Raw genomic sequence first — 15,017 nt, forward strand, 5'->3', positions numbered from 1 at the left:
AAAACATCAGAGAAGTCAGCTGCCAGAGTTACTCCATATGTCCAACAAAAGTCAGAAGACTAACCCACAAGATTAGTGCATTCAGGCCTTAGATAACAGAATAGAAAAGTAGTCATTGAGTTTTGAGCAGTTTGAATCATCACAATTCCTACAGCTCATGATAAAATGGTGGAGCAGACTCGATGGGCTGAATGGCTGACTTCTGCTCCTTTGTCTTATGGTCTTATTACTTATAAGAAAAATATTAGTATTTTATGAAGTCTTTGGTGAATTATTTATCAATTTTCCAACTAAAATGACTATTTTACAAATTCCTTCATCTGACAAGCAGATCTTCAATTTAAAACAAAACTGAAGGGGAAACTATTGCAATTAATGTATTAAATTGTTTGGGTGTGCTTCATTGATTAATAATGTGGGGGCCAGTAGAGGCTAGACCAAGTTCTCCAATTTAACAAAAACAAACAAAAAAACGTAGATGCTGTTAATTCAAGATAAAACGGAATTACTCAATAGGTCAGACAGTATTGGTGTTGAGAGAAACAGTTCAAGTTTCAGGTCAATAACTTTTCAGTTTGAGTTCTTAGCAATTTCCTCGATGATCTGATAGTCATAGTCATACTTTATTGATCCCAAGGGAAATTGGTTTTCGTTACAGTTGCACCATAAATAATTAGATAGTAATAAAACCATAAATAATTAAATAGTAATATTTAAATTATGGCAGGAAATAAGTCCAGGCCCAGCCTATTGGCTCAGGGTGTCTGATCCTCCAAGGGAGGAGTTGTAAAGTTTGATGGCGTCGGCAGGAATAACTTTGTTCCTCCACCAAGGCTACCAGAACTACAACTGTCTGTTTTTATTTGTGTTTGGTGTAACTTCCCAACGTATACAATTCTAGTTTGACAGACGTCGCATCATTCTGAACACAAGGCAGAAACAGCATTTATGCTCTGGTAATTCCAATCGAAAATACAAGGCTGCCTTCAGAGGCTGGTGTCAAGTATTTTCGCTCGAGGTTTGTGGATTATTAAAGCGAAGCAAATGCTGTCATTTGATAGACCAGCCTATTCGCACCGCACGACCTTTGTAGATATGTCTGTGTACATATTGATTAATTTACAAACGTTTGTAATTCTGAAAGAGTAAATTGAATCAGCAATGTCATATAGACACGGAGTAAACAATTTCTCAGGAACAATTAAGATGACAATTCTCTACGTCCTAATTCAATGTCAGGATGTCCAAGATAACGCGAGGACGTGATTTCTTCCCGTCGGCAACCGGCTTCGGTTCACAGAGACAATTTCACATCATGGTTTGTTCTGAATAGTCCACTCTTCAACTTTGGATGTAACTAATACCTCGTGGACTTGATTTTATTCTATCACAAACTGTCAGACAAGTGTGGTTTATTTTATGTGTTGCTGTTCAATGGAAAATGGTAAAATTGAGTTCGCCTGACAAACAACTATATCTTTTATGTCGTGGAACGCAAAAATAGGGTTTTTGTGACATTGCTACGGGTTCTGCTCTGTTTAAAAGGGCGTGACAACATTTATTAAAGTTCATTTTCCCATTTTGTGTAAGTTTTTCTCAATTCACCGTCAGGCCTGAATTATTCATCACGGTCTGGTTCGGATGAAGTGGAACCCGAAAGAGCTGATTACAGTAACCCGGCGTCTTCCGTGGAAAGTTTGGTGCGAGAGAGGGGAGGGAAGTGGTTGAGCCAATCAGCGAGGCGCCGCCGCCGCCGGGCACCGCAATACCAACATGGCAGCTGCGCCGGGACAGGCATTACGTTCCCGCAGGCGGTCGGAGCGATGACAGCCGCCACTGCGGCTGACCCACCCCGCTGCCACGATGCTCGGCATGTATGTGCCCGATAGATTCTCCCTCAAATCGTCCAAAGTACAAGAGGGGATCGGCCTGTACACTGCCAGACGAGTGAAAAAGGTTTGTGATTTTTGTTTAAAATGAGGAGACAAGAACAAGCTTTATTTTTCTTTATTCAAAAAGAAGGGATGAATCCTGGTTTTGTATTATTTTCCGAGGTTCCGTAACTTTAATGGGTCTGCTGAAGGAATCGCAATGGAAGGCATCTTGCTCGAGTGCCACGTATTGAGCCCGCAGGTTTCTCTGAGCTCCTTCTCACCTCAGGCCCCCAACTGCAGCTTGCTGGCTGGGTGACAAAGAAGGAATCTCTCGGGATATAAAGACATCCCGCCTTTCCTATATGTGCAGCTCATTTTGCTGCAAGCTATGTCGGCCCTCAATTCGGCCACTGAATTAAACTATTCCTTCCCGCCTCTCTAATATCAAATGTCTGCTGAATGATAATGCACCTGAAGCATCAAGCTCGCCTTTTTCTTTTAGTTATATTGGCGGGTTTGGATATGTACTTAGAGTTTTTTTTTAATTTCAGATTTATAGCATTCAAAGCATTTTTATTCTGAAATGGTTTATTATAATGAAGTAAAAGTTTTTTTTATTGAGATGTGAAACCGTTTGTGAATTAAGATCAGATTTTCTTTACCTGTTTAAGATATCATAGCTGTTTCACCTGAAAGTGGTCCAGCAGCAATTCTCTCCCTTTTCCAGATTTCAGATAGTTTGTTGGGATCCTGTTGACATTAATATCTGGACATGTAGACTCTGGTAATTCTTGCAAGTTAAATACTTCTGTTGATGGAAGCTGAGAGGAATTAATTCAGCAAATTGTGCTGCAGCTCTTACACAGATATTCTGGTTACTTGTAAGTGGTTCCTGTGCCTTTTTCTTTTTAGGTAGTCAGTTAGGATTGAAGATTACCTGGATCCACTCTAGTCCTGTTGGTGAAAGAAACAATTAAAAAATACATAAGCTGGATCTCCCTCCTTTTAGCACATCTTGAATTGCCAGACATGTCCTATTGCCCTGCTGTTCCTTAGCCCATTATCCTCATTTGATTGGGGAATCTTTATGACCTGTTTCCATGGCAACCCTAACCTTATCCAAGATATCCCTCCCCATCTTAACAATTTTGTGCTGACTTGTTTTCTCTCTCTCCTAGATTAAACAAAGATTCTTTGACCTGAAATGTTAACTCCACGTTTTTTTTCACATTAGTTCTGTAGATTCTGAAATGGGGCCAATATCGGATCTACAGATTCTGTCACAGATTGAGCTGGAGATGTACAAAAGGTGTATGTAACCTTTAGTTCAATGCTTGACAGCAGCCCAGACAATAACTAAATTCTTGCACCTCACTGCGTGTTTTAAGTGGTGCCCATTTAAATGACAGTTAATGTCAATCAGGTTTTCATCTGTTGCTTTCTGTTTCTCAATGTTACCACAGCCTTGGTGTTCAATTGGTTATGTACACTTAAGTGCAGTTGCATTTTGCATCTTCCTTTACTTGGGATCTTTCATAGCCACTAAAATCACAATTGAAGTCAGTGTTATCTTACAGTGAAGTCCCAACGAATCTTACACTAAATGCTGGAGGAACATTGCAAGTGAGACAGCAATCAGATTCTGTTTGCTGTTTATAGTTAGAATGTATGGATATTCAATAAAAAATTCAAGTGGGATTGTTTATGGCCAAAACAAACAGGTGCATAGAGTATTACTCCTGAGATCTGAGAGTGTATCAAACTCTCCTTATACACAGAAGTGAAAATCTAGATTGTGACTCTCAATGGCGTATAAACTAACAAAGTTTGACTCTGGCAAAGAAAATGGTTATAGAATTAAGAATAAAGAGATCCCAGGAATTTTGAATGGCTTCTGCATGCAAATATGCACATGTCTGATAGAGCTAAAGGGATAATGCTTCTTTTAGTTCAAGGCCTGAAATATGTTAATTAAGGCACTGAATAAGCCTCTAAGAAACCTGAAGAGCATTCCACCAACAAGGACACCAAAAAGTTGCTTAGTTCTTCGAGACTGTTTCAGGAGATGTATTAAGTGGCACAATAATTGTCAAGTAGATTACTGAATCATCGGTCAACAGGAGATAGAGCTCTACTAAGTCTGTCCAATTTTACCAACACCTCTCGTACCTTCTGGTATCCCTTTTGCCAATCACCTGCCCAGCTCTTGGCTCCATCCCTCCCCCTCCTGTCTTCTCCTATCATTTTGGATCTCCCCCTCCCCCTCCCACCTTCAAATCTCTTACTAGCTCTTCCTTCAGTTAGTCCTGACGAAGGGTCTCGGCCTGAAACGTCGACTGCACCTCTTCCTAGAGATGCTGCCTGGCCTGCTGCGTTCACCAGCAACTTTGATGTGTGTTGCTTGAATTTCCAGCATCTGCAGAATTCCTGTTGTCAGTATTGCTGCGTTGGCCAATTCTGGAGGAGGATACCTGAGCTGGAGGAGGATATCTATTGATACAATGTAATCATTCTTTCCAGCACAGATTCACCAGGATAGAAGCTCTATTGATTTAACTCCTGTGTAGTTCTTATCACCACTTACAGGAAGGATGTGAAGATTTTGGAGAGGATGCAAAAGAGATGTTGCCTGGATTAGAGAATATTAGCTTTAAGGAGAGGGTATGAGCTAGAAGAAGGGGTTGGACATCTTGGATTGTTTTATATCTATTATAATAAAAAATATGCTAAGCATTATCATAGTGGATAGTCAGTCTTTTTTCCCAGGGAGGAAATGTCAAATACTGGGTTGCATAGATTGAAAGATGGGGGGAAATATTCAGAGCAGATTTCTGAGAGAGTGCTAAGTACCTGGAAGGCTCTGCCAGGGAAGGCGGAGGAAGAAGATATGATAGCAATATTTAAAAGATATATGAACAAGCAGGGAATGGAGGGATGTAGGCCATTTACAGGCAGATAGGATTGGTATAAATTGGCATCATGATGGGCACAGACATCTTTGGGTCAAAAGATCTGCTATTGAGTCATGTGGTATTATACAACACAGAAACAGACCCTACAATCCATCTGGCCCATACAGCCAAAGATGTCCCATTCAAGCTAGTCCCATTAGTCAGTGTTTGGCTCATAACATCCTAAACCTTTACAATCCATGTATCTCTTAACCGTTTTTTAAAAGTTGTTATTGTACCTGCCTTAAGCTCTTCCTTTGGCAGCTCATTCTGTATAGATACTACCCTTTGTGTAAAAATAATTGCCCCTTAAGTTTCCCATCTCATCTTAAACATATGCACTGTAGTCCCTGATTCCACAAACCCAGGAAAAGACTGAATGCATTCCCCCATCTATGCCTCTCATTATTCTGTTCTACTTGGATTCCAATTCAGGTTTATATCACATGTACACTAAAGCATACAGTGAAATACATAGCTTGTGTTAATAACCATCACAACCGAGGGATGTGGCACAAGTGTCACTTTCTATCATCCCCTGCTGGTCTGCTGGTCAAATCTATCAACTAATATCTTAATATATTTTGTATTATATGAATTGAGCCTTGAATTCAGTGGCTTGCATGACTTATTGGCAGGCCGTTTATCAATTCTCTTACCGATTGACCAGAGAGTTCTGCAAATTGTTTATCTCTTCTGACCTTTTATATAATTCCGATTGTTCACTTACCTCAGGTGCAAGGATACTGAAGTTACGTTCTCCGGTCTTAAGACCATAAAATCATAAGATAGAGGGACAGAATTAGGCCACTTGGCCTATTGAGTTTGCTCTGCCATTTGATCATGGCTGTTTTACCACAGACTTAACCTGTCAATTAACCTCTGGGAGTCTTGCATGAGGATTGCTAAGTCCCTCTGCACTTCTGATGTTTGAATTTTCTCCCCATTTAGATAATAGTCTGCACTATTGTTCCATTTACCACAATGTATTATCATACTTTTCCCAACACTGTGTTTCATCTGCCACCTTTTTGCCCATTCTTCCAATTTGTCTACGTCCTGCTGCAATCACATGGCTACCTCAGCACTTCCACCTATTTTCATATTTTCACAAACTTTGCCACAAAACCATCAATTCCATTATCCAAATAATTGACAAACTATGTGAAAAGTAGCTGTCCCAATACCGACCTCTGACAAACATCACTAGTCACTGGCAGCCAACCAGAAACAGCCTCCTTTATTCCCACTTGGTGTCTCCTGCCTGTCTGCCATTCTTCTATCCATGCCAGTATCTTTCCTGTAATGCCATGGGATTTTATCTTGTTAAGCAGCCTCATGTGCGGCACCTTATTAAATGCCTTTTGAAAATCCAAGTAGACGACATCCACTGCCTCGCCTTTGTCCACTCTGCTAGTTACTTCCTCGAAGAACTCTAACAGATTTGTTAGACAAATTTTCCCTTTGCAGAAACCATGCTGAGTGACTTATTTTATCATTAGTCTCCAAGCACCCGGAAGCCTCATCCTTAGTAATAGACTACAACACTTTCCCAACCACTGAGGTTAGGCTAACTGGCCTATAATTCCCTTTCTTAAAGTGTGGATTTTCCAGTCCTCCAGGACCATGCCAGAATCAAGTAATTTTTGAAAGATCGTGACCAATGCAGCTGTTATCTCTTCAGCAACCTCTCTCTGGCTTCAGGGATGTAGTCCATCTGGTCCGAGTGACTTATCCACCTTAAGGCCGTTCAGTTTGCTTAGCACTTTTTCCTTTGTAATAACAATGGTACTCTTGGACTTCTATGCTAGTGTCTTTCACATAAAAGGCTGATGCAAGGTACTCATTAAGTTCATCTGCCATTTCTTTGTCCCCCATTACTCCCTCACCAGTGTCATTTTCCAGTGGTCCAATATCAACTCTCACCTCCCTTTTACTCTTTATATAACTGAAAAGTCTTTTGGTATTCTGCTTTATATTATCAGCTAGCTTGCCCTCATATTTCATCTTTTCCCTTTTTTAACTTTTCAGTTACCTCTTGTAGGATTTTAAAATCTTCCCACTAACTGTTGCTACTTTATATACCCTTTCCTTGGCTTTTTTACAGATCTTAACATTCTTTGTCAGCCACGGTGACTAGCCCGGCCATTTGAGAACTTCTTCCTCTATGGGACATATCCTGCGCCTTGTGAACTATTCCCAGAAACTTCAACCATCTCTGTTGTGCTATCATCCCTGCCAGTATCCCCCTCCAATTCACCTGGGCAAGCTCCTCTGTCATGCCTCTGTAATTCCCTTCATTCCATTGTGATACTGATACATGTGACATATGCTTCTCCCTCTCAAATTGTAGCATAAATTCAATCATATTATGATCACTGTCCTAAAGGTTCCTTTACATTAAGCTCCCTAATAAGATCTGGATTATTGCACAACACCCAAGCTAAGAATGCCTTTCCCCTAGTTGGCTCAAACACAAGCTGCTCTTAAAAAGCCATCTCATAGGCATTCAATAGATTCCCTTTCTTGCGATCCGACACCAACCTGATTTTCCCAATCCCCTTGCATATTTAAGTCCCCCATTACGATTGTGACATGACTGTTACGCATGCCTTTTCCAGCTCCCTTTGTAAACTTTGGTCAGGAAGTCGAGGATCTAGTTGCAGTGGGAAATGTTGACTTCCAGAGTCTGGAGATGGTGATTAGTTTGATGTGGGTGTCTTTCTCTCATTTGCTTCAGAGATGAGTGCAGGGCAAGAGAGATGGCATCTGCCATAGACCTGCTTCAGTGGTAGGTGAATTGCTAAGTTTATTTGCTAAGTTTGACATTGTGACCCCTGCCCATCCCCCACATGAGCCATCTGTTGTCGGCCCCCAACCAACACATATTCCACTCTCCCCTCCTACCCCTCCTCACAGCCCCCCACCCTACTCTCATGACTATACCACTTCCCCACACGAAACCACCACGGTGGGCTTCACGGCTGAACGGTGAGAAGACAGCTGAAACGTCTTAACCCAAGCAAGGCTGCAGGACCGGATAGTGCCAATACTAGGGTGCTCAAAGCCTGTGCCCCTCAGCTATGTGGAGTACTTCACCATGTATTCAACCTGCCCCTGAGGCTCCGGAGGGTTCCTGTACTGTGGAAGATGTCCTGCCTCGTCCCTGTACCGAAGATGCTGCGCCCCAGCAGCCTCAATGACTACAGACTGGTGGCATTGACCTCCCACGTCATGAAGACCCTGGAGAGACTTGTTCTAGAGCTGCTCCGGCCTATGGTCAGGCCACACTTAGATCCCCTCCAGTTTGCCTACCAGCCCCGACTAGGAGTTGAGGATGCCATCATCTACCTGCTGAACCGTGTCTACGCCCACCTGGACAAGCCAGCGAGCACTGTGAGAGTCATGTTTTTTGACTTCTGCAGTGTGTTCAACACCATCTGCCCTGCTCTGCTGGGGGAGAAGCTGACAGCGATGCAGGTGGATGCTTCCCTGGTATCATGGATTCTTGATTACCTGACTGGCAGACCACGGTACGTGTGCTTGCAACACTGTGTGTCTGACAGAGTGATCAGCAGCACTGGGGCTCCACAGGGGACTGTCTTGTCTCCCTTTCTCTTCACCATTTACACCTCGGACTTCAACTACTGCACAGAGTCTTGTCATCTTCAGAAGTTTTCGGATGACTCTGCCATAGTTAGATGCATCAGCAAGGGAGATGAGGTTGAGTACAGGGCTACGGTAGGAAACTTTGTCACATGGTGTGAGCAGAATTATCTGCAGCTTAATGTGAAAAAGGCTAAGGAGCTGGTGGTAGACCTGAGGAGAGCTAAGGTACCAGTGACCCCTGTTTCCATCGAGGGGGTCAGTGTGGACATGGTGGAGGATTACACATACCTGGGGATAAGAATTGACAATGAACTAGACTGGTCTAAGAATACTGAGGCTGTCTACAAGAAGGGTCAGAGCCGTCTCTATTTCCTGAGGAGACTGAGGTCCTTTAACATCTGCCAGACGATGCTGAGGATGTTCTACAAGTCTGTGGTGGCCAGTGCTATCATGTTTGCTGTTGTGTGCTGGGGCAGCAGGCTGAGGGTAGCAGACACCAACAGAATCAACAAACTCATTCGTAAGGCCAGTGATGTTGTGGGGATGGAACTGGACTCTCTCACGGTGGTGTCTGTAAAGAGGATGCTGTCTAAGTTGCATGCCATCTTGGTCAATGTCTCCCATCCACTACATAATGTACTGGGTGGGCACAGGAGTACATTCAGCTAGAGACTCATTCCACCGAGATGCAACACAGAGTGTCATAGGAAGTCATTCCTGCCTGTGGCCATCAAACTTTACAACTCCTCCCTTGGAGAGTCAGACACCCTGAGCCAATAGGCTGGTCCTGGACTTATTTCATAATTTACTGGCATAATTTACATATTACTATTTAACTATTTATGGTTCTATTACTGTTTATTATTGATGGTGCAACTGTAACGAAAACTAATTTCCCCCGGGATCAATAAGGTATGACTATGACTAAGTAATAAGTGAATCATCATGGATCAGATTCATCAGTTAACAAAAGTCATTCCTCCTTCAAATCTTCTCTTTATTACTGTCTCAGCAGCCCCAAGTTCCTGGGGTGGGCAAACATGGCACTGCTAATATAACAGATGGTAATGCTGTACTTTAAGTTCACTTAAAATAACAGACCTCATGTTCGATGATGCCTGCTCAGTCCTGACTCAGTTTCTGATAAATTGTGGAAAGCAGTATGCAAGACAATATGTTACATATATTTAATAAACCAATGGATTGTACTAATTGGGTATCAGGGCATATCTTTAATTTGTAGTTGTTTTTGAATGTCCAGTTTAATGTGAACGATTCACCACTATAAGGAAACAGTTTCTGCAGATAGCAAATTGTTTTTTCCAAATACATTGGGTTTGCAACAGATTTTGTGACTTTGTTACATATTAATATATTACTAAAACAGGTATGTATACAGAACGCAAATGCCAGGAAATCTGCAGATGCTGGAAACTCAAGCAACACGCACAAAAAATGCTGGTGAACGCAGCAGGCCAGGCAGCATCTGTAGGAAAAGGTACAGTCGACATTTTGGGCCGAGACCCGTCGACTGTACCTCTTCCTATTGATCAAAGTTGCTGGTGAACGCAGCAGGCCAGGCAGCATCTCTAGGAAGAGGTACAGTCGACGTTTCAGGCCGAGACCCTTCGTGAGGACTAACTGAAGGAAGAGCCAGTAAGAGATTTGAAGGTGGGAGGGGGAGGGGGAGATCCAAAATGATAGGAGAAGACAGGAGAGGGAGAGATGGAGCCAAGAGCTGGACAGGTGATTGGCAAAAGGGATATGAGAGGATCATGGGACAGGAGGCCCAGGGAGAAGGAAAAGGGGGAGGGGGGGAAACCCAGAGGATGGGCAAGGGGTATAGTCAGAGGGACAGAGGGAGAAAAAGGAGAGAGAGAGAAAGAATGTGTGTATATAAATAAATAACGGATGGGGTACGAGGGGGAGGTGGGGCATTAGCGGAAGTTAGAGAAGTCAGTGTACATGCCATCAGGTTGGAGGCTGCCCAGACGGAATATAAGGTGTTGTTCCTTCAACCTGAGTGTGGCTTCATCTTTATGGTAGAGGAGACCGTGGATAGACATGTCAGAATGGGAATGGGATGTGGAATTAAAATGTGTGGCCACTGGGAGATCCTGCTTTCTCTGGCGGACAGAGCTCTTGGCTCCATCCCTCCCCCTCCTGTCTTCTCCTATCATTTTGGATCTCCCCCTCCCCTTCCCACCTTCAAATCTCTTACTAGCTCTTCCTTCAGTTAGTCCTGACGAAGGGTCTCGGCCCGAAACATCGACTATACCTCTTCCTAGAGATGCTGCCTGGCCTGCTGTGTTCACCAGCATTTTTTTTGTGTGTGTTGTATGTATACAGAACATTCCCGAATTCAAACCTCTCAATTTGAAATTGATAAATATACATTGCAACTAGCATTGTTTGTAAGCAAAGAGAATATTTTGGTTTTGCTTAACTCTTGTGGAAGTTTTTATTAAGTATGTTCTTCTCTGTGAGTACTGTTCATCTTTATTGTCTGCATTGCATGCACATGCTGCAAGTTCAAATGATCATTTTGGAAATCTGCTGATTGGGGGGGTGGAAGAAAATTACAGACAGATTTTTAAACTTCTAAAAAATAAGTGCATGTGTATTCACTTGAGTTCTGTTATCCAGTTGATGATTGTGTGTGGGGTCTTCTTTCTGTTATTGTCCTTGGAATGTTTTTTCAGTGACATGTGAGGGTAGGGGTTGAGGTACTGTACTGAGAACTTCATTTAAGGTCAGTATTGTTTGATTTCAAATAAAGAATTTCTTTTGGTCTTTGTTTGGTAGTGTCTATTCTTTTTTTTATAATTTTTTAATTCAATTTTCAGACTTGATTACATGGAATAATAATATCTACCCTCCCCCCTCCCCTTAACCCTCCCCCCCCCGATACATACCCCTACCTAAGAGAAAAGAAAGAAAAAGAAAAAAAAAGGAAAAAAAAGAAAGAAAAACTGCCTGGATATTGGAAGGTCTCCACATGCTCCATGGGATTCAAAATAAATTTAATATATGTATTTGTTTCTTTCCCCAAAGGACCAACATCTTTATCATCGGAGTACCTATATATACAATCCTATCTTTTGTAAATAAGGGTGCCAAATATTCAAAAATGTATCATATTTATTTCTTAAATTATAAGTAATTTTTTCAAGTGGAATACAGCTAAAGGTTTCGTTGTTCCAACGATCCATACTTAAATACGAATCCGATTTCCAAGTAACTGCTATAGCCTTTTTGGCTACTGCCAATGCAATTTTTATAAATTCTTTCTGATATTTATTCAATTTAAGTTTTGGTTTTATCCCTTCAATGTCACCTAATAAAAATAATATAGGGTTCTTCTAGATTGGAAGAATATGGGAAAGTATCAGGGTATAAAATAAATTGGGATAAAAGTGAAATCTTACCCCTTATAAAGGAGATTATAGTCAATGTCATTTAGCAACTCAATTTAGATGGCCGATAAATGGTATAAAGTATTTAGGTATAAGAGTTGATAATGATATAAAGAATTTATATAAATTAAATTATTTATCACTGTTGAAAAAAATTCAAGAAGATCTTGACAAATGGATGATATTACCAACAACATTAGTGGGTAGAGTCAATGCTGTAAAAATGAATATATTTCCTAGATTACAGTATTTGTTTCAAACATTACCAATACAACTGAGCGCAGAAATTTTTTCAAGAGTTAAATAAATGTGTGAGGAAATTTCTTTGGAAAGGTAAGATGTCAAGAATATCATTGGAAAAATTGACAGGGAAATTTGACTTAGGAGGGTTACAACTTCCAAATTTTAAGAATTATTATAAAGCAAATCAACTTAGATTAATTGCATCTTTTTTTGATGAACAAAAACTGGCATGAATTAGAATAGAATTAGATAAGATAGGAGAAAATACATCCGGTTCTTTATATATATATATATATATATATATATATATATATATATATATATATATATATAAATCTAAATGGATACAGGAAAAGAAAGAATCTCCTATATTAAAACATTTGATTGATCTATGGAATAAGATAAATGTTGATGATGAAATAAAGAAATCTTTATTAGCAAGGAGACCTTTGATTCAAAATAGACTTATTCCTTTAACAATGGATAACCAACTTTTATATAATTGGTACCATAAAGGGATTAGATGTATAGGAGACTGTTATGAAGGAGGTATATTGATGTCATTTGAACAATTAAAGAATAAATATAAAATATCAAATAACACTTTCTTTTGTTATTTTCAATTAAGGGCTTATTTAAAAGATAAACTGGGTCAAACAATGTTATTGCTGAAACTAATGAAATTGAAACTTTAATTCAAAAAGGAAAAATTAAAAAATTTACTTCTTTTATGTATAATCTGATTCAAAAACAGACTCTTAAACAGGAATCCATAAGTCAAGACAAAAATGAGAAACGGATTTGAATATTAATATTGGTAGTGTCTGTTCTTGAGATGAGAATTAAACCTATTACTATTGTTGAATTTAAGGATTGCAGCCCTATTAGCAATAGAGTTTCGTGCTTGCTTTTTGAAACACATTAATACTTTACATTCTGGCATCCTTTTGACTGCTTCTACTCCCTGGACCGCAGTGAAGAGGAAATGAGATTGTACAAATAAAAACATTTTGGCGAAATATCCAACTATGTGTATTATGTACCGTAAAAATAGACACTGAAAATATAATGAGGAGATTTAAGAAAAGATGTAAAGGAAATTTAACATTATTGGCTTCTGAAATTTATTAGAATGAACTAGATAGAATACAGTTTACTTACTTGATGAAGGCTTCACAATAGGCCACTTGAGTTTTAATTCTGATTTATATCCATTATTCATTGTTTTGATACTTAAACAAAATGACATGACTAAAGTCATGATTTCAATTGAACATGAGCTAAAGCTATTAATTCATTGGTGGTGTTTTGTCCCCTTGTAAATCCGGCTTCATTTCCAGTAATTTATTGCACCAGGTGGTTTCTATCTTCATAATTTTATTATTTTTGGGTGATATCCCTCTCTTGCACAGCACTGGAAGCCCACTTGTATAAAATGAATGATTAATATTTAGTGAAATACCCTCAGAAGTTTCTCCAGACAGAAAAAAATGCTTAAATGATTTCTGAAACTGAGAGTAATAATCCATAGATAGTGGAAAGTTTAGTAAATCTTCAGGCTGTCCTTTGGCAGATTGCTGTTCCTTTCAATAGGATTTTTGTCTTGTCCCAAAATATAATGACTTCCATTTGTGAAATACTTGCAACTAATTGACTGTAGATGTTATAGTGATTTATAGTTACATATTAAAGATAATCAAAACAATATTATGCTGTAATCCGAGTATCTGTTTTGCAAATTTGAAATAGAATCAAATGCATGTTGGTGCTGATCTGATTTTCTTTTTTCTGGAGATACAATCTATCATTATAGGAAGCAAAAAAAAAACACTTTTTTTTGTTGGCAGGGTGAAAAGTTTGGGCCATTTGCTGGAGAGAAAAGAATGCCTCATGAACTGGATGAAAGCATGGATCCAAGGCTGATGTGGGAGGTAGTTGCTCTTATTGCATTCTGTCACATGTTGTAAACTAATCAGAATTCCTCTCAGACCATAATACTTCTACAGATATTGTTCCCTTTCCAATTGAATGTTCTTTTTTAAGAAACTGTGTGCTGATTCCCTCCAATATGGGACATTTCTATAAGCTCACTTGGGAAATATTTGAGGAAGATAGCTGATTCATTGATCTTATATGATGACATATCAGACATGTAATCCGTATGTCCCCACTTGCAAACCTCATTGAAGTGATTGTAGAAAGTGCTAACAGAGTCCACTTGGGATTCAATGCTTTTCTAATGGGTTTGTGTGTTTGCTGATTGCTTAACTTCCTGTGACAATGTCCATCTTCCTTGGTGGTCTTGGGGGAAATAAAGAATAAAACAAAGGTTTTTCCCTGGAACACTTTTTGGAATGTAGATAGTGAGTTGGAAGAAACACTTCCGATTGTCATGTGTTGTATTGGTGAAATAAACAAAAATCTCATATTTCTTTACCAGACTCAAGGCAATAAAATGAAATCACAGTAAAGTTAGACTATTGAAGTGAGTGTGATCTCGCTAGTCTACTAGTCTCAGTAATAACTGTCCTCGCCACTTTCTTAACTATAGTGCCTATAAAAAGTATCCACCACCCCCCCCACCTCCAGAAGTTTTCATGTTTTATTGTTTTATAACATTGAATCACAGTGGATTTAATTTGGCATTTTTGACACTAATTGACAATATAAAGATTCTTTTGTGTCAAAGTGAAAACAGATTTCAATAAAGTAATTAAATTAAATACAAATATAAAACACAAAATAATTGATTGCATAAGTACTCTCCCCCTTTAACATGAAACACCAAATCAACACTGGTGCACCCAATTGGTTTTAGAAGTCACATAATTAGTTAAATGGAGATCACCTGTGTGCAGATAAGGTGTTTCAGTTGATTGTAGTAAAAATGCACCTGGATGTGGAATGTCCAACTGCTGGTGAGT

At 39.7% G+C, this 15,017-nt stretch overlaps 1 protein-coding gene across 3 annotated transcripts in view; it reads left to right on the top strand.

Moving 5' to 3' along the window:
• Positions 1-1,762: 1,762 nt before the first annotated feature.
• prdm5 (PR domain containing 5) overlaps positions 1,763-15,017 on the top strand; it is a 337,650-nt gene continuing 324,395 nt past the window's right edge. For all 3 annotated transcript variants that reach the window (XR_011885260.1, XM_072251928.1, XM_072251929.1), the window contains exons 1-2: positions 1,763-1,956; positions 13,941-14,024. Coding sequence is in view for 2 of the 3 variants with exons in the window: in XM_072251928.1 (XP_072108029.1) it covers positions 1,864-1,956; positions 13,941-14,024 (177 nt within the window). In the remaining variant the exon portion in view is untranslated. The remainder of the gene's footprint in view (positions 1,957-13,940; positions 14,025-15,017) is intronic.

Source organism: Mobula birostris, chromosome 3 (genome assembly GCF_030028105.1).
Source record: "Mobula birostris isolate sMobBir1 chromosome 3, sMobBir1.hap1, whole genome shotgun sequence".
NCBI lineage: Eukaryota > Metazoa > Chordata > Chondrichthyes > Myliobatiformes > Myliobatidae > Mobula > Mobula birostris.